General features: G+C 42.3%; 1 protein-coding gene across 1 annotated transcript in view; it reads right to left on the minus strand.

Annotated features, from left to right (window-relative positions):
* The window catches only part of AFF1 (AF4/FMR2 family member 1), a 74,649-nt gene that overhangs the window by 21,273 nt on the left and 31,641 nt on the right, over positions 1-21,735 (minus strand). The window contains exons 4-7 of the mRNA XM_018073632.2: positions 5,342-5,386; positions 4,228-4,314; positions 3,590-3,626; positions 3,175-3,226 (exon numbers count right to left, since the gene is read on the minus strand). Of these exons, the coding sequence (XP_017929121.2) occupies positions 3,175-3,226; positions 3,590-3,626; positions 4,228-4,314; positions 5,342-5,386 (221 nt within the window). The remainder of the gene's footprint in view (positions 1-3,174; positions 3,227-3,589; positions 3,627-4,227; positions 4,315-5,341; positions 5,387-21,735) is intronic.

Genomic DNA, 21,735 nt, shown 5'->3' on the forward strand with positions numbered 1-21,735 from the left:
TAGAGTAAACACTGAAGGAAAGTGCTATGAGACACCACCTTGGAAAACAAGACCCCTGAATTTCCTACAGAAGGCAAAGAGCTCTCAGCCTACAGAAATCCTACACTAGAGAGGGTTAGAGCCGAAGTTCACTGCCAGACAGATGAGGCACAAAAAGGAAAAAAAGAACAGTAACAATACAGACACTCTCCACACTTCTGGGCAGTTTGGCCAAATGTCTACTGGCATCTCAATGAATTCTTTTTATTTTCTTTTACAACTCCTTGGGAGTTGCTAAAATGTTCTGAAAGTGGTTTTGGTTGGGTTTGTTTTGTTTTGTTCTGCTTTAAGACATCGTGGACTACAGATTTATTTCCTTTAGAGGTAAAAGGATAACCGTAGAATCATAGAATTGTTTGGGTTGGAAGGGACCTTAAAGATCAGCTAGTTCCAACCCCCTGCCATGAACAGGGATGTGCAAAGAAGCTACCTAGGTCTTCTTTTAAATCTGATTTAACTGTAATAAAATGCCCTTTCCACAGGAGCTGCTGGTAAATAAAATGCATCAGCATAAAAGAACACTGCAACTATTTAATTTAGGATCAAGGAAGAACAATAAAACTTCAAAAGTCATACTTTTTCAAGAATAGACAAAGTCACTTTCCCCAAAACAAGTTTTCAACAAATTGTTACCAGCCTAGTTAAAAAAAAATAAAATCTGCCTTAATAATGCTTTAATTAGCTCACAAATTAATAGCTGCCAAGTTTTCATTTGCAGGACCTGTTCATTTGCAGCTTATATACACACCATTAATCTCCCTGTAAAGCTATTTGAAAAGAGTTCTTTTAGAGAAAGAAGCAGCACAAAAATGAATATCATTTGCCAAACAACCCCACTGAAAGCACAGGCTGGCCCCCCTCTGCTAGCCAGGTTAAAGATGTATCATCAAGAATGAGCTGGCATCTCCCCTTTTAAAAGAAGGGCTGTTTTCATTCCAGTGCAGCCAGGTGCGAACTTCGGGGCTGCATCCAAGAATAAAAGCCATCTGGGAAACCCTCGCACGCTCTGAAAAGCTGAATGCTTAATTTGGGTGGACAGATGCCTTGGGATTTCAACTTCTAATTAACCAGCACAAATGCTGTTTGTTTTCAGCCAGCTACACTTTGCAACACAAGCTACTCCAGGCAGCTGAATTTCCAGACAGTCACGTGCGCTTTGAACAGCGAAGAAAGCCCAGCCCTGTTGTGCCAAAGAAAACAAACACAGAAAAGAAGGGATGCATCGGTTCAAGGGAAAGATGCAGAAGAAGTCCTTGGGCAGATCTCACTTGACTTCATTTTGGACATAAACCCAAGCCACTCTGTTCCTCCTGCTTCCACTGCCTTTGTCAGCTGTGGGTATGCACATCCCTGGCAGATGAGCGCTGGCTCTGAAGTGCCTGGCAAGGACCCTGAGCAGAGGGGGGATCTTGGCTAAGGAGAGAGCTACATACCATGCCAAAGTTACAACTCTGGCCCCTTGGGCTAAGAAAGGAGTCTTTTCCAATTCTTGTCTATAGGAAAAGTTTATTCTCTCTCTGCTGCCTGGAAAACTGATTAAAGCACTAAAGAGATTTTTACAAGCAGCTCAAGAGTTGAAATAATGATGAGGGTCATAGGGTAGCTGAGAAGGAGGACAGAGCCTGGAGAAGTTGAAACTACTAGTTTCAATTGTGCAAAGAAAATTTCCAGAAGTCATTCAGGAAGAGCAAGTTAGGCTGAAAGAAAGAGGAGCAAAATAAGGAATGGATTAAGAGAGTAGCTGACTGCTTAACAAGACACTATCGCATACTCCCAGTGAGCAGGAGCTCCTTTGCATCATGCTGGAACAGTAGGAAAAGGGATATTTAACAGATCTTACAGAGCATGAATGCAAAACTCTACAATCTCAACCAAGATGGAGGCATGCTCTTCTCTCTTACTTGTGACTAGCCCGGTTTTGTTTTGTTTTTAATTAAATGATTCACAATAAGGAAAAGGAAAACAAGTGGAATGAGCTTTGTAGTCTGTAGTTTGCAGCCTTCTATGGTACAACATACTATGGAGTAACATGAGATCTTTATGTATCACACGAACTGACAGGCATTTAATGGTTCAGCAATAGACCCCTGAGCCTTCCAGACACTGAAAGATTTCCATTTGTCACTCAGGGCTCAGAACACATCAATGCTGCCATCTGGCCAGGTTAATCCTAAAAGACTAATGTTGGGCCACACAAAACTGCTTTCAAGCAACTTCTGTAATTAACCTAATTAACGAATAACCACTTTCACCTACAAGGACAGTACCAAGTTATTTTATCCAACAACCTAAAATTTTCTATTGAAGCAATAATTTATTAGTTGGTGCCTGCCTGCTTTGTAAAATTTTCATAGTGACTACGCTTAATTTTATATATATATATATACATACACACACACACATAATAAAATACACTACAGAAATTTCATCTTCACCCCACTCTGCAACTAACTATGTTATTAGATTATAAATTGAGGGGTTTAGATAACCCATGCAAATTTTTTTGTGTGTTTTTTTAAATAAAAATAAAATTAAGACAACACTTTTTAGAAAACTTTGCCTTGGGCAATTGCAGAAAATTATATCACACAGTTACTTTAAAATTTCACCTTAGTTTTTACAGTTTTTGTAGCTGCAGCTTTACTAGCCCTCCCAGGCTTCAAGATGATACCCAGAACCGATCAGATTCAGTTTGTATCCCTTATAATTTATAGTTGGATGCATTATTAGTTGACTGAAGAGCACAAAAAGTGTGATGTTAATCAGCCACAGATTAAAAGAACTAAAAAAACTTGAATCTGGTACATTAGTAGTTGTTTGTTTTTTAATATAGTTTTGTTTTGGTTTTAACACAGTCCTCACAATCAGGACATGGTTTCATAGACTTGGCATTGTTAGGTTAAGGGCTGGGCTTGATGATCTAAAAGTCTTTTCCAACCTAAACCATTCTACGATTTCATCACGAAACAATAACGTTTCTGTTGGTGAAAATTCCCTGTATTGAAGTTTTCTAAGAAAAATCAGACTGATAAAACCCTTAATCTTCAGAATCGTCGAGTAACCCAAATTTTAGGTCATTCCAGGTTCTTTTAACTAACTGCGCAGTAGAGCTAGGAACAGGATTTGGTTACTTACGATGTTCTTGGCTGAGAACTAGGCAATGTTTCTGAAGCTGTGCCATACTGCTCTGTAAATCAAAAATGAACAGGTTGATTTTATTTGCCTCCCTTGTAGCCTATTTTACCGCTTGGTCTCTGAGCACCAGATTAGACTGTCACTTTCTTCTAAGACATAATTATTTGCCATTGAGATTATTCACCACTCCAAATGGGGTTTGTCCTCTGCTGAACTGTAGCCTTAATTTTTCGGTAATGAATGTATACTATCTCTTAAGCCATTTCTAAATTCATCTCTGTTCAACAAAGCAGACTAAATCATGTCTGTTAATCAATATAAACATTTGACATTCTCCGCAACATATAACACACAACACACAAAACTATCTGTCAATACACATATAACTGTGTGTTTTCTTTGGATTTCAACTTACTCTGATCCTGTGCTACAGATCCCTCAGGCTGCAATTCCTAGAAAGAAAGGATGAAGTGCAAATTGAGAATAAAATAAATCAGCTGTCTTTTAATAGCAGTGTACTGATGATCTGTTTTCCACACGTTACTTACTGTAATAAATACTTTGACTAGCTTGTCAAAGCTTGACTTTGGAGTGTCCAGTAGTCTAAGTTGGCCTGCTGTAGCTTAGCATGGACAGAAATGATACATGCTACTGCCACCAAAAATGTGTTGCTAGCACATTACGGGCATGTGCATTTTTTAAGAAATATTTAAAAAATGTTATAAGAGCTGCCAAACACTTCTGTTTAACACAGTCAGCAAATATTTCTGTTGACAATAAAGATAAAATATATTTTGTGCTTCAGCAGAGATACTTAAAATGTTTCTGAAAAGCAGTTACATTTGAAGACCACAATTACAACAAATGTCTAAGTTGATTAAGCATTTTTTATTCATCCCTATCATCCTTTCAATTTATCTGACTTCTGAAGATAATACCTCCTAACAGCCTTTTATCTATGAAAGGGGGCCAAAATCAGATGAAAACACATGCAAGAGCCAAAAAGCTCTCTTCTAGTTTATCAAAAGTTCTGGCAAAAAGAAGATGTTTTACCTTTGCTGGGAATGGAAATTTGGAAGGCTCTGCTTTAGTAGGAGTATTAAGAGCTGTCAGGGGAGGCGGCCATGATCGGGTCATTTCCTGGAAAGAGATTGAGAAGAAAAGTTATCAGGACTTTTGCTGGTAGACACAGAGGAAGCTTCACACTTCAGAAGTCATATGGATCTACCTCTTGATGTATTTGTACACGCTTCTCCACGGTTGCTACAAAAACAGTGATATGCATTCCTAACATGCAAGAACACAGGCTGCCTGGTGAAACATGAAAGGATGCTGGACTTCCAGCTGGAGTCCTCATGCTGCAATTCCAACCAGCACACAGCAGACAGCAAGCACCTGGGCACAGCTCCCCTTCGACTAAAACACTGCCCCAACAACAGCTTCTTGAGAGCAATCAAGGCATCAAGACTTTGCAAGCTGAAGCAACAGTGAGGGAAGTGAATTGCAGAAACCAAACACCTCCACTAGGACTTCAGGTCTCAGAATAGCATCTGACATCAAGGGACTGTCTCCTTGGGATCAGCACCACTGGCTTGGGAATCACAGGGCATTTTCACGCTGTGCACAGGGAAGGGGTGACACGGACTCAGACCCAGGCACTGGGAGCCTGTGTGCTGCTCACAGAGCCAGCTTGGACACCAGGATACAGTTTTGCATCAGACCTGGCTTGGCTTTGCACGAGTGGACTGGAATTCCAGGGAAGGAGCAGCAGCAGTGCCATGCACAGGCGGGTGCAAGGACTCAGGCGCGTGGTCCTGCTCAGGGCTGGTGCTGGCAGCATGGACACGAGGCAGCGTGTCCAGTGCCTTGCATGGAAGGGCACTCAGGAAAGGCAATCCCTGACTTGAGGAAGGAGCAGTTCTGTCTGTCTCACATGCCTTGTCACTGTGTCTCTTGAACTGTACTAGACTATATTATACTCATACACAGAGAAAGGTTATAACTCCAGCTGTATTTGAGGCCAACTTTTAACTTTACGGCTCCTTAGCACACCAAAACACACTTTTAGCAGTGGCAACAACTATTAAGTGAACAGAAGCACCATTTCCCCCACCTTAATGCATACAAAATATCTGCAAACAGAGATCTATTATTTAAGAGCACCTACCCTCAAAATTTCTTCAATGGACTGCACATCAATGGAGTTGGTTTGCTGAAACAAGAAAGATGGAAGCAGCATGAGTTTGTTTGTGTTTTTTACCAACTGACATGTGACAAGTAGGTATTTGGTGAAGATTTGCTTAGCAACAGCTCTATAAATTTCATGGAAGTCCATTAATAATAAAATGCCAGTAAGGATTAAAAGCCCCATCAGAAGGGCAGTTAATAATGCACTTCTAAGAAGCCTCTTGTTTTCAAGTCTTGAATAGAAGATATGGTCTAATAAAGATGAAAAAGAAAGTGAAACAGAGCTCATTAAGCAATGGTGCTCATTCAGCTGACAGGCCTCCCCTTGTTTCATGATGTGCATTATTCTATGCATCCATGTGTACTCAGCAGAAAAAGAAGCCAGTATAAAGTCCTAAGCTTGAAGAAGACAAAGTAGAGGTGGTTTTAAGTGGAGGAATCATGCACCAGGCCCTTGAATTCCAGCTCTTGGACTCATAGGAACATCAACCGCCATTAAAAAATACAAAAGCAATACAATTTTAACTTGTGTAGTTTAGAATAAAACCTTGAACGTACTGCTGGGTAGAGGTAACATGGCAATTCCTGGAGAAGTCTGCAGATAGCACAGATCTGGATCAAGGGACTGCCCCTGTACCTCCCCCACCCATTTCCCCGGAGGCCAGGCAGTGACCACACACGCCTGCCTGGCAGAGGCCCCTGTTCCCCAGCACAAGCGTGGTGATGCCCTCTGAAGGGAGGCCAGCTCCCTGTGGTGCCCTGGCACTCCACCAAGGCCATCAGAATGGGACCAGGAAACAGCACAGCAGTGCCTGCAGCTGCCTTCAGCCAGGCTCACCAGCCAAGCTCTGGGGCAGAGTACAAAGCAACAGCAATGCTTATATCTGCCAGTTATTTACCAAACAGAAGACACTGCAGCTTGTGCAAACACATAAATCTGCTTTTAACATATCAGCAAACCCACTTACTGGTTCCTGGCAGGACACCCACCCGGCACACACGCGGCACCTCTCATCGGCAACGTGGGTACTGCTGGGCAAGGCAGGGGCTGGGACAGGGACAACTAACACCTCCTGCTCCCCAGGCACGTGGGCAGGAGGGCAGTGGCATTTGCCAAGCTACCAGTGGTAAAAGGAGAAGGGAGTGTCAAGTTGCTTTTGGCGTTGAATAATGCTGAAACCAGTCTGATTCATCAATCCCAAAGTTAAACATTCTGATAATGAGATGTAGACCTGATAAAGTACCTGATAAAGGAACAAACAAGTGATACTACTAATAACTTATCTAAAGTTGCTGAGCTGGCCTGAAGACATCTGACTGACACTTTATACTATAAAAGCCCAATCCCAAATGTTAACAGCAAGATCTTCTAACATACCCCTTTTGGAGCATATGTGTGGAGATTCCTCCCTTGAGTGGGGATCCCCCTCAAGGTTACTCCCTGGGGCTGAGCAAGAGCTTTGCCTATGGTCGTTAGCATGGGGGAGTAACATCAATCTCTACATAATAACTGTTTCTGCTAGCTTTAATACCATCACTTTAATATAATTGCTTTAATATTGCTTCATGGTGCACTGTACTGTACTAGCTGTTATAGCTCCTATACTGTGTAGCAAATAATTCTGATTAAACTCTTTTTGTCTAACCATTACTATAATAAATTATTTATATTTATATAGATATATCTGGTTTACCATCCTTAATCCTGCAGGACAAAGTTGCATAAAGGTTCAATTACACCTATATAATCCTTCAGGCATAAACCATTGACAAAGGCTGGGGCTAGGACTGGATTCCAGCTGCAACCAGGCTCCTCTTTGGGAAGGAGTTTGCTAAAAGGCAAAGGCCAGCAAGACTTATTCAGCTTAAAGAAAGAGAGCAGTGAGTTACAGGGCCCAGTCAGAAGGATCTTCCCCAGAACAAGGTAAAGAGCAAAACAAACACTTCAATAAAGACAAAAAGTGTCATTCTTGGCCTTCTCACAGAAAGGCCACTCATCTGTTTCCCACATGCTGCACTATTTACATTGGAGGGAGAAGGGAGATAAGGAATGTCTTTTCCCTACAATCTCATTTGTCTGAGTCTACATAAAGCTCTCATCAAGGCAGTGCTCGTTTGACAAAGATTTGACTTTTCTTCAGAAAATCACGCATGGAGAGATGCTTCTGACCTTACTCACCCAAACAAGCAGAAGCTGAGGCATGACCAGATGAGTCACAGGAATGAAAGCAAGGCTTGCAGATGTGTCCCTGAGCAGGCAGAAGGAGGGGAGGGGGAGAACTAACAACAGGGATCTACCACATGGCAAGAGATCCTTCATATTTCATAGTGCCAAAAAGGCACCTCTTTTTTCTTCCCAGCAAGTTTAGGTGGCTCAACCTAATTTACTTCTTAATTCAGTAAGTGGTGAACAGCAGACAGAAACTTGCATCTTCCTGTACAGAAAAGCAGCACTCAACTAGTAGATTGCTTCAGAACTCCTGAGATATCCCATGAGAGTAACACATTAAAAACCCTTCCCACAAAACAGATAAGAAATCAAGATCCTGTCTGGACAAGGTATTTGAAAACTCTCTCTGTAATGGATTGATTGCAAGAAATAAAAATCAGTTTACTTCATGTATTTCAGAAACTTAAGTTTTATGAGGTGATAAGTGATGACAAAAATGGAATTCAATTAACTCGAGAATCAGAGCATATCTGCACCAGCCAGTCTGGACCTCTCTTATCCTTGCCCAACAACACAGACTCCTTCCTGAAATTCTTCCTGATGAGTCTGAAGAGGCTTTGATGTTCATACAGGCTTACATACAGTGAGTATTTATCGTTCAATTGTCAGGAGGATTTATCATAACACCTCCAAGAGCACTGTTCAGTGGCCGCAGTTCTTCACAGGTCCAGGGCCTTAGAAGAAACTGCTTTTTCTTTTTGTGGCACAAACTTGGAAGGAAAGCAAACACATGACACTGAACAAGTACCACACAAGTCTGCATTGGCAGCACAAGGGCCTCTATTTTTGTTGGGTTTTTTTAAGGCACCATTATCAAATACACGGTGAAATGATTGCTCTAGAGATTACAGTCACAGACCATCAGGGACACGAACAGTGCCAAAACCACATCAAAGCTGGTAAGAGTCATCTGACTGCAAGGGGGAACACTCCACCAGGGAACGCTCCTGCTCTCAGGTAGGACTGCAACTGTCATTTCCATCTCAACCTTCAGCCCAAACCTGTCCCTGTGCCCCAAAACTGTCGGGCACACCCCATTTCACTCCATCCCAGCTGCAGTAAATGAGGACTCCCTGTCATTTACAAAGCTGTTCATTCAGTGCCTGAAGGAGCTGGGCTTTTCTGCATGCTGAGTAATTTTTTTGCCCCTTTTTTTTTTTGGTTGGTTTGTTTGGTGGGTTTTTTTTTCCTTCGAGTCATATCTCATCTTTGTTTCTGCTTGTTAAACCACTACTAAACCACAATTACCACCCAGTAGCAAGGGATGTCCTTGTCAGTTTTAAGAGAAGAGTTTAGGGAAAAGGAGAAATAACACTGCTGCTCCAAGAAGAGCTAAAAAGCCATAAAGCCAAAGAAATCACTGAAATGAGATCAGCTCTACTGAGGACTGTGGGTGTAGGAGACCAAATATTACATAGGGCTGTATAACCCCACTACCAGTTTTACAGCCTTTACTGGGAATATTGTAATGTGCTCCCCACAGACAACTCCATTTAAGCCTGGTACATATTTGCTGTCTGACACTGACATCTGTACAATCTCCAGCTAGGATTTCCTCATGCCACATTCAGACTCATTTTCAGTTTGGGAATGACACAGGCACCTCTAAATGTCACTTTTGGTTGAGGTCAAGCACAATCACAGGACATCCAGAATTGCTGGGTCTCTGGATTTTTGGTTTGGCTTTTTAAAGCCAGTGTTCCCATCAAAACTGATGCTGTGCTTCTGTAATGGCTACCCCCCCTGCAGCAATAGTACTAATTTAATTACTAATAATATTAAGAGTAATCCTAATTTAAAAGTAAAAAAGGAAAACAGCCACTGAAGGATTCCCTACTACTTTGATCATGAACTGAAAAGGACTTAAGGACTGGGGCCAATACAATTTCAAGCATCTACACAAATGTAAGAAGCCCTAGAAGTTCCATGAGGAATTAGTCTGTCTTTAGTACAACAGGCTTGCAAAAATGCACAGGTGCACATACCCACAAAAGAAGAGAGGGAGCTCTTAATTTAGAAAACAATTTAAAATCTGAGCAGCACTCAATTCCAGCTTCATAGCAACTGCATGACAAAACTCTCGGAAATACTTCTAAATCCTCTCTTCATCAGCAATTCCAAAAAACCACAAAAAAGCATATAGCTCTGCTCATGCCCCAAGACTTGCTCAGCTCTGTTAGGGAGAAGAATGAGGAAATAAGGATATTAAGAATCACCCAACACCAGACTAAACTGCTTGAGGAACCACTAGGCACACAAATGAGATGGCCCACTGGCCATGATAATATGTGGGCCTTAGATACTACAATGAATAAGTAGTGCCTTTTTTTTTTCTTTTTGTAATGAAGATGGGATTGAAGAACTTCTAAGGTTGCTTCTTTTTTAAAAGACATTCCATTAAAAATTACAGCACACATCCTTACCCCACTCTGCCACATGTGCCAAGTGGAGCTGAAGTACCAAGTGGAGCTCTCATGCGTGGGGGGCTGAAGCTTTCTCTCTAGTCTTTAAATAGCTTGCCTCATCAGGAGGCTGTGGCAGAGTAGTTTTAAGCAGAATGTCAAAAAAATCACCTCCTAGAGAGAGTTGGCCATGCATTATTCCAGAAGTCACTGCATGACACTGCGGAGATGTACGGGCTCAAACAAGGCCAGAGGCAGTAACAGCATGTAGAGTGTGCAAAGATAAGGACAGGAGGTCTGGAAGGAGATATTAACTGGACTAGATACAGGCTGCCTCTCAGGCAAGCATTAAGGTGTTGCAGACCTTTCTGCTCCTTCTCATCTCAGTAATTTCCACCCAACTGCTTATTTCTGTTATCTGCATGCCTCTGCTGTCACAGCCCATTTGGAGCCACTCATCTGATGTCCTGTGCACAAACAAGCCCCTTGCTTCTCCACCTCCTTCATCTCAGGTTAAACTGGTGCCTGCAGATATCCAGGAGGTGTAGGTGAGGAGCAGCTACAGTGTGCATGCATTTCCTACGCCTCCTGGGATCTCCTAATCAAAACATGAAATGTGTGTGTGTAGCTCAAGTATGCCAGCTACTGCTCTTTGCCTCATCTCAGACTGAGTTATTAGCACCAAGAAAACCCAAGCAGGTGGTGCAGCAAGGATGAGAAAAGCCAATTACAAGTTTCATGCCCTTCATTCTGTTGGCAGTTTCGTTTTCTAATGAGAGCTTTGCCACTGAGAGAATCAGAAGAGAAGGTCACCTGCTCTCATGCTAAAAAAAAAAGAAAAGAAATTCACATTTACAGCTGCTTCCCCTATAATACTACAGTTTAACCTATCTGTATAGAAATATCTAGTTTTAAATTTATTTTTTCACGTCAACCTCACAGTTGTTGTCACTTGAGCGCAACGAAGATCACAAAACTGCATATGCGCGAAGGGATAGTTTGAAAACAACAGGCAGGACAAAAATCAGACTGAGAGCTACCATCCTTGTCCTCACTTCACCCATCTGTGCTTAACCAGTCAGAGGAGGAGAGAGATCTTGCATATTAGATGCATTCTCATCCTCGCACACAAGTCACGCTAGCGATAGCATGCTAACTTATTCTGCAACCTTGCACCTGCATTTCTGTGTAGTTAAAAATCCATCTTCTCCGTTCTATAGGGAGATGTGAGATGCACACGCACAGAGAGCACGTTTCCAAAATGAACCAGCCAACAAAAGAGACAAGACCTATTTTAACCAAGCCTCTACACTAATCTTGATGATGGATGCAATAATGATCTGCCACGTATTGAAAAAGGCTTTTAAAGTTTGAAGTTCAAACCATCTTGTTAATCAACATAAACACATAAATTCCTAAACGTCTTCACACGCTTTCTTGAGGAACACCAGAAACCAAGCAGATTCTCTGCCAAGAGTGTTTTAATGTTCCATATCACAAAACAGAAACGTTACAATTCTTTGCATTTTGTAAATCTAAAATGCCTCTTATAGTGTACCCAATACTTCAAAATAATAATTTTAAAACTTTATTAAATTGGCATTTTAGATTATGAAAAAGACACAAAGGAAACCTCCTATGCAATCAATGTACGCTTTGCTACCAGCAAATCATCTTTTCCCTAAAAAGCACACAGAAGTGTGAGTGTGTCATGATGCTGTATTTACCCACATGCACTAACCTAGTCCAAGGCATTGGCTTCCCTGAACTATGGATCAGGGGTATTTTAATTGCTTGTAGCTAAACAGATTGGAAATAACTGAAAGCGATGACTTGGTTTTGAAGCGCACGCTGGTGAAACTTAGTAACCTGAACAGCTCTCTGGGGCATAAAACCCAACTTTCATTTTCAACCCACAGGTTCTATCTATCAGCATCCACCCCTTTTAACATAACGCAACTTTCTTAGCTCTGCCACCAACAACCACTCAGGTGAACCTTGGTTCACCTCCGGAGGAAGAAGCCAAACGGCCACTGCCTGCCACCATGACAACCTTCCCTGCCTGCAGATGGGTTCCTTGGCTTGTGGGAGCAACATGAACTCAAAAGCAAACACTGCACCAACGTTACTGCTGGAGGATCGAGATGAGCAAGAGCCCACACACAGGGAGCGGAGATTTTTAAGCCAGCTGGCTCCTCTGCGCAGCGCTGCAGGGCTGCAGAGCTCTCAGTGTTGGTGGGAACAGAACAGAACAAGCCCCAGGCGCTCCGCAGGGCTCCGCCCTCCGCAGCTCCGAGTGGCCGCATCCCGGCTGCACAGCAAGCAGGCTGTGGGGAAGGAACAGCCAGAGCTTGGGGCAGCACAGGAGTTTTGTCTACCTCATTCCTGCACCATCTGCAACGTTGCAGGATTCGGGAGCAACCGGAGAATCCGGCTCAAAGGGCACGTGGTTAACCCAAAACACACATACTTGAAAATCAAAATGATTCAGATGTCACCTGCATTTGTAAGCAAGTGTTGTTTTGCAAGAACATACGAAGGGAAAATACTGCTATCGCAGCTGCTGCAATAGAAAAGACCCCTGCAAACCACTGGAGAACTGACTACACAGGGGCAACAGGGACAGTGATGAAGGGCAAACAAAAGCAGCAGAATTGTATCAAGTAAGAGAGATGCAGGCAGGCAGTCAACACAAGATTTTTTTCTAATTTCTTTCGGATCCAGAAGTTTTCAGAAAAACCCCAATCTTTTGGATTGGGGTTTTTGTTTGTTTCATTTTTAAACTACATGCAAAAACTATTAGGATTCCTGAAAGGAAAAATATGGAGTCTGAGCTAAAACTGAGATGTGTAAGACTTTGCACTGTTGCCTGTGAGCTTTGAATTAAGTCAATAACAAATCAGATTTAAGATGTGCAAACAGTTCAAAACAAGCTGTATTTTAAGGATGAAACCATCCCTTCCCTGACTTCACACTTCCCTCCCATACTATGGAAATATTTGCATATATTTAGGTTTTCCTTGGTGCTATTTTTGTATTAAGCTCAAAACGTTTATTTCAGAAATATACAATACAAAAGGACTTTAGTCATGAAATCTTTCTAGGTGTCATTTTTTTAAAATCTCAAATTGTACAGAGCTCAATATGTCTTTAATGGCTGGCTTCATAAGTTATAGCTACAGATTTTAATGGCCATTTTTCATTACTACTGTAAAATAACGTACAGGCACTATTTGGCAGCAGAGTCCCTCTAACAGCAGCTTGAGCTGTTGCAGGAAATTCAGGAAGCTGGTGTCAGAGAAGCTGACAAATCTGTGAGAAGGGAAGGCAATTTTCTCAGCAGGATTAATTTTCAGAGGAGGTTAAAAATTACCACTAGACACATCATTTTTAGCACAGAAGAAGAAAGCTTACCCCATTTCAACAACAACATGACAACCACAACAAAAAACACATAAGGAAGTAGAACACAGAGGGACAAAAAGAGAAAATTAAACACAAAGAAAACTGAAATGGAAAACTGAAATTTTATAAAAACCTCGTATCAGATTATCTTTGTGGAGAGTAGGAACAAGGTACCACACACTGCAGCAGCTGTAAAAAAATATACATTTGGGGATGCACATGTTCAGGCTTCATGCTAGCTTCAGGTAGCCAGCTGGATGGGGTTAGCTATGAAGGATGAGCAGAAACAAGCAATATATCCTGTGTCTCCCCTCTCACCAACTTAGTTCTTCAACCTAATGGAGTGAGATTGGAATAATTCCAGCAAATCAAAGCAAAGCTAAAGTAGATCTGCTTGACACTGCTTACAGCACCAACTTTCACTACTATACTTCATGAAAAACAAAGCCTATTTATGCATTTTGCTTTATGCAAAGCATAAAAACTAAAACAATGCTAAGGCACCAGAAAAGTGTATGGAAGGACTCTGCCTCATCTAGCAAGACAAAATCTTAGAAGTTACGCTATAAATGCATTTGTTTTCACTTTTGTGTTTATGCTGCTTGCTTGAAGTCACAAGACTTCATTGTAGACTACAAATCCAATCCACCAGTCTCAAAGTCCACAGGAGCCCTCTAAAATAATTTCTCTGGGTGCTATTTCAGGTCCTCTGTGGGCACCAGGGTTTAACCAGCAGCTTGCATGTAGCCAAGTTCCCTGTGGACAGTTTCACAAGCACACTTAACCCATTTGAGTCCACTCCTCTCTTTTCCAAGGAAACGCTGAAATTACTCCATAAAAAAAAATGCCACACCACCAGGCACTCTCCTGCTTCTGCCCCAGCATCGACCCAGAGCCCAGCTCATGAGAGAAGACAGCAGCTCCAGCCTGTCACCACTCTTGTCACAGGTTTGAAAACAAATCAAACCATTCCCAAGAACTTTCTTCAGCTGACACTGAATGATCCTGGCAATTTAAGCATTTTACATCAAAATACTCAGCAAACAATGGTTGTACTGTCCTGTTCCTGCGTGGATGCCTGGAGGAAATAAAACATTCTTTAAAGATTTTACACGCTTTTCTGACTCTGAGATGGATTATTTTGCTCAATCTAAAAATAAATGCAGGGGCCTCCTTGTGTTCAAACAGTCTAAGAAAAACAAATCACTATTTTGTCTTTCTTTGACTGAAGTAGCAAAGGGGTTTGTGCCCTGGGGGAACAGACTGTTGATATGTTTTAATGAAGGATTCTTTACAAATCTTGAGCTACTGAAAGAAATTTGTGCATCTCTTGTTAGCTTTCATCTAATAATAATATAATTGAAATCAAAACAAACCAAACATGAAAATTAAGTGCAGAATCACCTGCATATAGCCATGCAGACCAGGACTCCAGCCAAGGCTGATTATTTCACTAGCATATTGTTGTACAAAAAGAACCTCCACACAAAAGCACCTCCCCATTGCAATTACCATCTGTATAGTAGCTCTCAAAAATCTAATTTAGACCCCCTGATTCTACAAAACTTTCTTACCTACTCTTCCCTTAAAGTGTCTCCTGTAAATAATTTTTAATACTGCTTAATATGAATCTCTAAGTATTGTGCCAATAAAAGGCTGAGGCTGTGTCCCTCTTGTTCCCTGCAGAACAAATACAAGGTATCTTTCAAGTTAAGTGTTGAATTTAAGTATGAAAAGCATTTGAGTAAGAGCAGCAAGCCACGATTTCGGGTATTCTCATTTTCAATACTAACTCACTGCAATTTGAGTAGCCTGACTCGTAGCCTACTCCAGAAAAAAGCTGGTCCCTGCAGCTGATACAACGAAAGATAAGAAAACAATAACTACATTTGTTAAGAACATCAAGGGAATTGGGGGTTTTGGTGATGAGAGGCATCCTGTGGTTCTAGGGATCACCTCAGACAATAATTAAGTGCTGCCATCTCTCAGAAATGTTTTCTCTTTCCAAACACCACTTTCCTCTTGGAAAGCAAGCTGAGTTAGATTTATGATGGTGGTGGCAATTGGTGCACCTCCTCTTAATGACTCAGTAAACAAGACTTGGAGATGCAGGCTCTCACACTGCTTTAATACTTAACAGGACTGCTTTTCTGAACCAAGACCTTTTATTTGTCCATCTGTTTTTCAGCCAGCTGGATCCTCTGTGCAGTGCCTCACAGCACTTCCCTGTATTATCACCACTGCAAATAAAAATTTGGAAAATAAAGGAATTGAAGAGGCAGGTTGGAGCCTGGAGCGGTATCACCAGTCCCAGTCCAGCACCCAGCTCAACTCTGTGCTGCTGCCTGGGACAGACCACACAACTTGGAGGGGAGCTAGAAGGCATCAGCCACCAGGAGCAATGCATCAAAGCAGAAGGCAAGTGGGAGGGTTGTGAATAAAGGAATGCTTGTTAGTGGATCTAAGGATAGTATTCCCACAGGAAAAAAGAAGAAAACACCAAAAAAAAAACCCCAAACCCCAAAAAGTTCTTAACTCAGAAAGAGCCTAGGTGCTATTTTTAAACCTTAATGAAAATTGAAAAAATATTTTTAAATGCTTCCAAACCAAGGAGCTTAACCTGTAGGGAAAAAATAGCAGGATATCCTTTTGCTTGCAAAGGCAACTTTCGCCATTGTTTTACAACAGACCTAAATGCAAAAAGACTATTTCTAGTTTTTATGTTTCATGTTTGGGACAGCCAAGTGCCTTATTATTATCATCATGTATACACAGATGAAAGTTATCCTTCTGGAGACAAAATATTGGACAGGTCTCTTGGAAAGCTCCCCTATCTTGCCAAAGACAATAAGAAGGCAGAGGAAGTCCTATCCACCAGTTACCTGGTCACTCTTTTCAGTACACAAAACTAACTGTTGAAACTTAAAACTATTTTTTCAACTTAAACTTTTGGCTGTAAAAGCAGTGTCCAAGGTCGACAAGGCCTGTTCCTAGGAGATGTTTGTTACTACTCATCTGAACACACAGACCCTTTCATCCTCTCCTCACAGCTTTGTGCACTCAGCAAAAAATCCACAGCACCCACAGCTTGTTTGCCAGGTGGGTGCAGAGGCCAGGGCTGGACACAGCCTTCTAGGACCTGCTTTGCTCATGCTCTGCCTAGATCAACCTGTCTACAATTAGTATTTAAAATCAATATAGAAGACACCTGTGTCTCTTATGATTCACAACATAACCTTCCTTAAAAAACATCATCCCCAAAACTCCGCATTAAAGGCTGCAGTGTTTCCCAAGTCCCAGAAATTCTTTATGGTCAGGCTTAGGCACTCCAGAGGTGTCACATACAATTTTCATCTGTGGCTAAGTGAAGCAGGAGGTGCTGAGCTAACATACCTGGCTGGCATTAGAGAATGGATTCTTCTCAGCCAGGTGTAATAGGATGGCTATGGGCCACGAGCCTCCCAGGCTCCAAAGGCTGTCAGAAAACAAAGCAATGCTGAGAGGATGAGAGAGGATCAGTTCACTGTTTCTTTCCTTGTTTGTATAATCTGGAGGGGAGAAGCAGCTTTTTTGCTTATTTAACATACAGTCTGAATGGCTTATAATTAAAATCCAAACAAGGGGAGATGGCTACAAGAAGCACCAAGACACCAACCAACCTCTGCCTAAGAAGAAAGCTTTCTGTATCTTTTCCTGAAGCAGCTTTGGGGCAACAAAGGTTGCAAACTCCAGGTGAGGCCTCACCAGCGCTGAGTACAGGGGAAGAATCACTGTTCCTGATCCAGGCCAGGATGCCATTGGCCTTCTTGGCCACCTGGGCACACTGCTGGCCACCTGGGCTCATGTTCAGCTTCCTGTCAACCCAAACTCTCAGGTCCCTTTCTGCCTGGCTGCTCTCCAGCCACTCTGTGCCCAGCCTGTTTTCTGCCTGGCTGCTCTCCAGCCACTCTGCCCTCAGCCTGTAGCCTGTAGGTTTACTTGTTCTAAAAAACCAAGCAGGGAATTTTTCTTTCCCCTCCCTCACTGTAAAAGAAAGATGTTGAATGGGGGAGGGCGGTTTGCCTTGGGTGCTAGATCCATACAAAAGAACTAACTAGCAGGCCTGCATTCCAAGCTGATGGGCCTCCTAAAAACTGTGGGGAGGGGTGATGAGTTTTTTTTCCTTCTCTCCTCGGAAACGAGACACTTCACTTTTGCCTTAACTCAGGCAAGGTGAGTGTTTGAGGGGTCAGAGGTTCACTCTGTTTTCGGCCTGGTCACCTGGCTGTTTTCTGGCCACGGCTTGCCTCCGTTTCTTGCGTCCTGTTCTGCCCCCAGCCCGGACCTGCTCGGATTTCATCGGAGAGGTTTGACCCACCTACAGAGGAACTTTCTGGGGAGGAGATCGCCCTCTCCCTCCTCCACTCTTGTGTTGGCAGGCGCAGCAAGGACAGGAGCAGCCCTGCCAGCATGAGCAGCAACGAGATGGGCAAGTTCTACATCTCCCCCCACGAGGACAGCTCCAGCTCCAACAGCGACGACTTCAGCTACCTGTACCCCACCAAGACGTCTGCCATGAAGAGCCACTATGCAGACATTGATCCAGAAAACCAAAATTTCTTGCTCGACTCCAATCTTGGAAAGAAGAAATATGAAACTCCGGGTACTACTTTCTTTGGAATGTCAGTATTTAATCTGAGCAATGCTATTCTGGGTCATGGCATCCTTGGTCTTTCTTTTGCCATGGCTAACGCTGGAATTGCTCTTTTTGTGATACTCCTGCTGTTTGTCTCAATATTTTCTTTGTATTCAGTGCATCTTCTTTTGAAGACTGCCAGTGAAGGAGGATCTTTATTGTACGAGCAGTTGGGAATGAAGGCTTTTGGTATGGCTGGAAAACTTGCTGCTTCTGGATCAATTACAATGCAGAACATTGGAGCCTCTTAATTTCGGATCTACAATTGCTTAGAGGGAAGAGTTTGGTCTTCCTCATAACTCATCCTCCTTAGCAAAACACTTCAATCTCATTAAACTGAGACGTGCTGGTATTTGTGCAAAAAGTTCCCACGAACCAATGGCAAATACTCAAACCGTTTAAAATACTCAGGGATGCAGGCAGCTTTATAATTTGTAGCCATACAACGGATTGGGCTCAACACCTTTGCATACTGCAATTTATGACCTCTCAGGCAAAGCCTTTACATCACAATAGTTTCGCATGCAATCCCCAAACTCCTGAAAGCTGGACAAGCATTTCCCTACATGTGCACCACAGAAGGCTCCGAGGAAATGTCTAAGGAAACGTCTAAGGAAAGGGTAGGACATGCCCGAGGGGTTACTGCTACCATAGCAAACAGAAACATAAATACCACACTGCTTCTCCTCTTGCTTTCATTATGGAAACAGGCGCAGTCGTACTGTGGTAACACGAACGCTGTATTAGCACAGAGGGGCAGGAACGGAGCTGACCCTGCTCTGCAGCACAGCACACCAAGGAGGCAAGGGAGGTCAGCCTGTCCCCTGCACTGGCGAAGCACAGATGATATTCCTTCAGCACATCCAGCCAAGGATTAACAAAGCAAAACTGCAAATAGACAAGCAACGTGACAGCCATGAGCACCTTTAGTAAAACGCTTGCTTCAAGTGAAAACATTTAGGTGGAATATACCACACCTTTCACCTTTAGTGAACAGATGGTGTTCAGCCAGGTCTGAATTACAACTTGGTCTGCACAGCAGTGAGCTGACAGGTTGATGAAAGAAACCAAAGTATTCCTTGTACAAGAAGGAGTAGGTTGGCAGGATCCGAATCTGACATGACTTTGCTGTTACATCAATTCTCCCTACATCTTCTCAAACCATTCTTCATATGCCACTGCTATTCATAATGCAATGTGCACAAGGCATATTTTAAAAAAACAGTGTTTTTCTACCAAGTTAAAAAAATACAACCTTTATAAGAAATATATACCACAGTGTTAACACGAAATCGTTCCACACATTGTTTATTTTACAATAGACTTGTAAAAGGTTTTCTGTCACTGTGCCAGTGGGCTCACTCTAGAGACACAGAAAAATACTTGTAAACACATACAGCAGCAGTTAGCCTGAAAAATCATGGGGAAGTGCTCACTCGCTTTTCCCTTTGGGGGTGCTTTGTTTATTCAATTCAAAAGTGTCTTAAATCAAACATTTGAATTTAGGTTCTGATTCAAGAGGCATAAGTTCTCTCAAAATTATGCTAATACAGAAACTTAAATTTCTTGACGTCTCCCAAGAAAAGGAAAAAGCAAGTATTGCTATATTGTCGCTATTCTTTCTAAATTCAAGCAGCAAAATAGAGATCTGAAAACTTTAAGTTGGTTTGTTGGGTTTTTTTTGGTTTTTTAATGGACACATTTTTCTTTTGACTTCGTGAAGCTTAACAAACCAGCCAAGATAATATTTCTGACTTTGGCATAATCTAAGCTGTATGCTAATGTATTGAACGGCAATAGTTACTATTTAACTTCAAAGGAAAGTGCACATTTGTACAAGTCACCCAAACTGGAGTTTCTGTAAGTAATGAGAGTTTAGGTCAAGTTTCATAACCGGTTAAAAATTAGTCCACAAGCCAAGTACTATTGAGCTCTATTTCCTTAGCAGCCAAAGCAAACATCACACTTGTTCCTTCCTCCTTTGATTCCAGAAAAGCTCCATCTGAAGAATGGGCAGAAAGGCCAAAGCGATTGAATTCAATATCCTGGAGAAGCAGGTCTCACAGAAGGCAGTAATGCCTTTTATTAGATGAAGGTAGCTGGGGGGAAGGGAGGGGGCAGAGGACACTTTCCAGCATCAAGCCCTTGTGGTGTCTGAAACAAACACAAAGTCATGTCAGCTGCAGTTTGTTTCCCAGGAGGTTGGGTATATGCAAAGGCAGCTGAGCAGACGGCAGAGCCTCCCTGGGAAATGCACCCGGACCTTTTGCTGGGAGCACGAGGGACTGCCAAGATCACGTCTCGCACTATTTGCTACACCTGACTGCATGCAAAAAGAGGGCCTCAATATCAAATGACATTTATGAACCATCTGACCAATGGAACAAATTGGCAAGAAAGTGTAGCACTGCTAATGCTGCTTAGAAGAGAAATCAGTGTGTTGAAAAGTAGGTGATCAAAAAGTTAGGAGTATCACCTTTTACAACTGAGAATTAAAATATTCTGCTGCTTAAAACAATAAAGGACTATTTTATTGTTTAAGTAATATATGTTCATCATTATGAAGATGAAAACTGGCATCTAAATCTTGGGAGGGGAAAAGGATGTTAAAGATAATTCAGAGAGCAACCTTGTTAGACACCAGAGAAAATAAAAAAATGAGACCTGAAACTGCAAAGTATGGAATAACCACACAAGGAAACAAGTGGGAGAGGCATAACTGAGAGAAAACAAACTATGTTATGCCAGGGCAAGAATACCATTACTTGCTGAATTCATTTCAAAAACTAAACATATTGGTATGTCAAGCTTTGGCGAGCTCTGGCAATCTTATGCCCTACCAGGGAAGATCAGGAAGCCCTTCTGTCATGCAGGACTGTACCAGCTCACACAAACAGCAGGGAAACTTTTCTCCCCTCAAGGCTCATTGAAAACCAGAGAGCTGACCAATACTTGAGTGTAGCACCTTCTTGCTGCAGCACCGTATGGGGCAAGAGTGCTGTGATCAGTGCCCAAGAAGCAGGAGCAGTACCACCAGACTTGTCATAACTGACATCACCGTGCTGATGCAGACAATTCCTATGGAGCATCCCTAAGCTGCAAAATGCCACTTCCACTGAGGTTCACTGGTAGCCAGTAAAAACTCCCATGAAGTAAGAAATACAACACAAAGCATGTGCTAACCATTTCCCTTCACTCAAACAATGCAAAGAATCAGATCAAAGACCAGAGGTGCTCAAAATAGCATTAGGAGATTATTAATGCAAAGACCAATGTAAGACGACAAATCTGTGTTTCAATCCCGAAAGTACATCTCTTGAACAAGACACTATGAGTCTACGGCTAGAATAATTCAGAGGCTTGAAATGGGCAGATTCACTCTCTGAGGAAACATCTCCAGTGGCATTCAGGACCACCAGAGGAAAGACCTCCAGGCTGCCACTTAGCTATGAAGTGCTGCTTGGCCAGGGAGGAGCACAACCACAGACAGATGTTTTAAGACTCGCCTTGTTTACAAGATCTTTCATCCTTCAATAACTAGAGAAGTTAACTCCATTTACATGAGGCAGCCTGCAATTACAAGACTCACTGGAAACAGCCCCCTCTCCCTACCAGCCCATCCTTCAGCGACCTGCTCCCAGTCAGACGTGAAAGCCGGACCC

The sequence above is a fragment of the Manacus vitellinus genome, unplaced genomic scaffold (assembly GCF_001715985.3).
Source record: "Manacus vitellinus isolate BGI_N305 unplaced genomic scaffold, ASM171598v3 scaffold_0_pilon, whole genome shotgun sequence".
In the NCBI taxonomy this organism is placed as follows: Eukaryota; Metazoa; Chordata; class Aves; order Passeriformes; family Pipridae; genus Manacus; species Manacus vitellinus.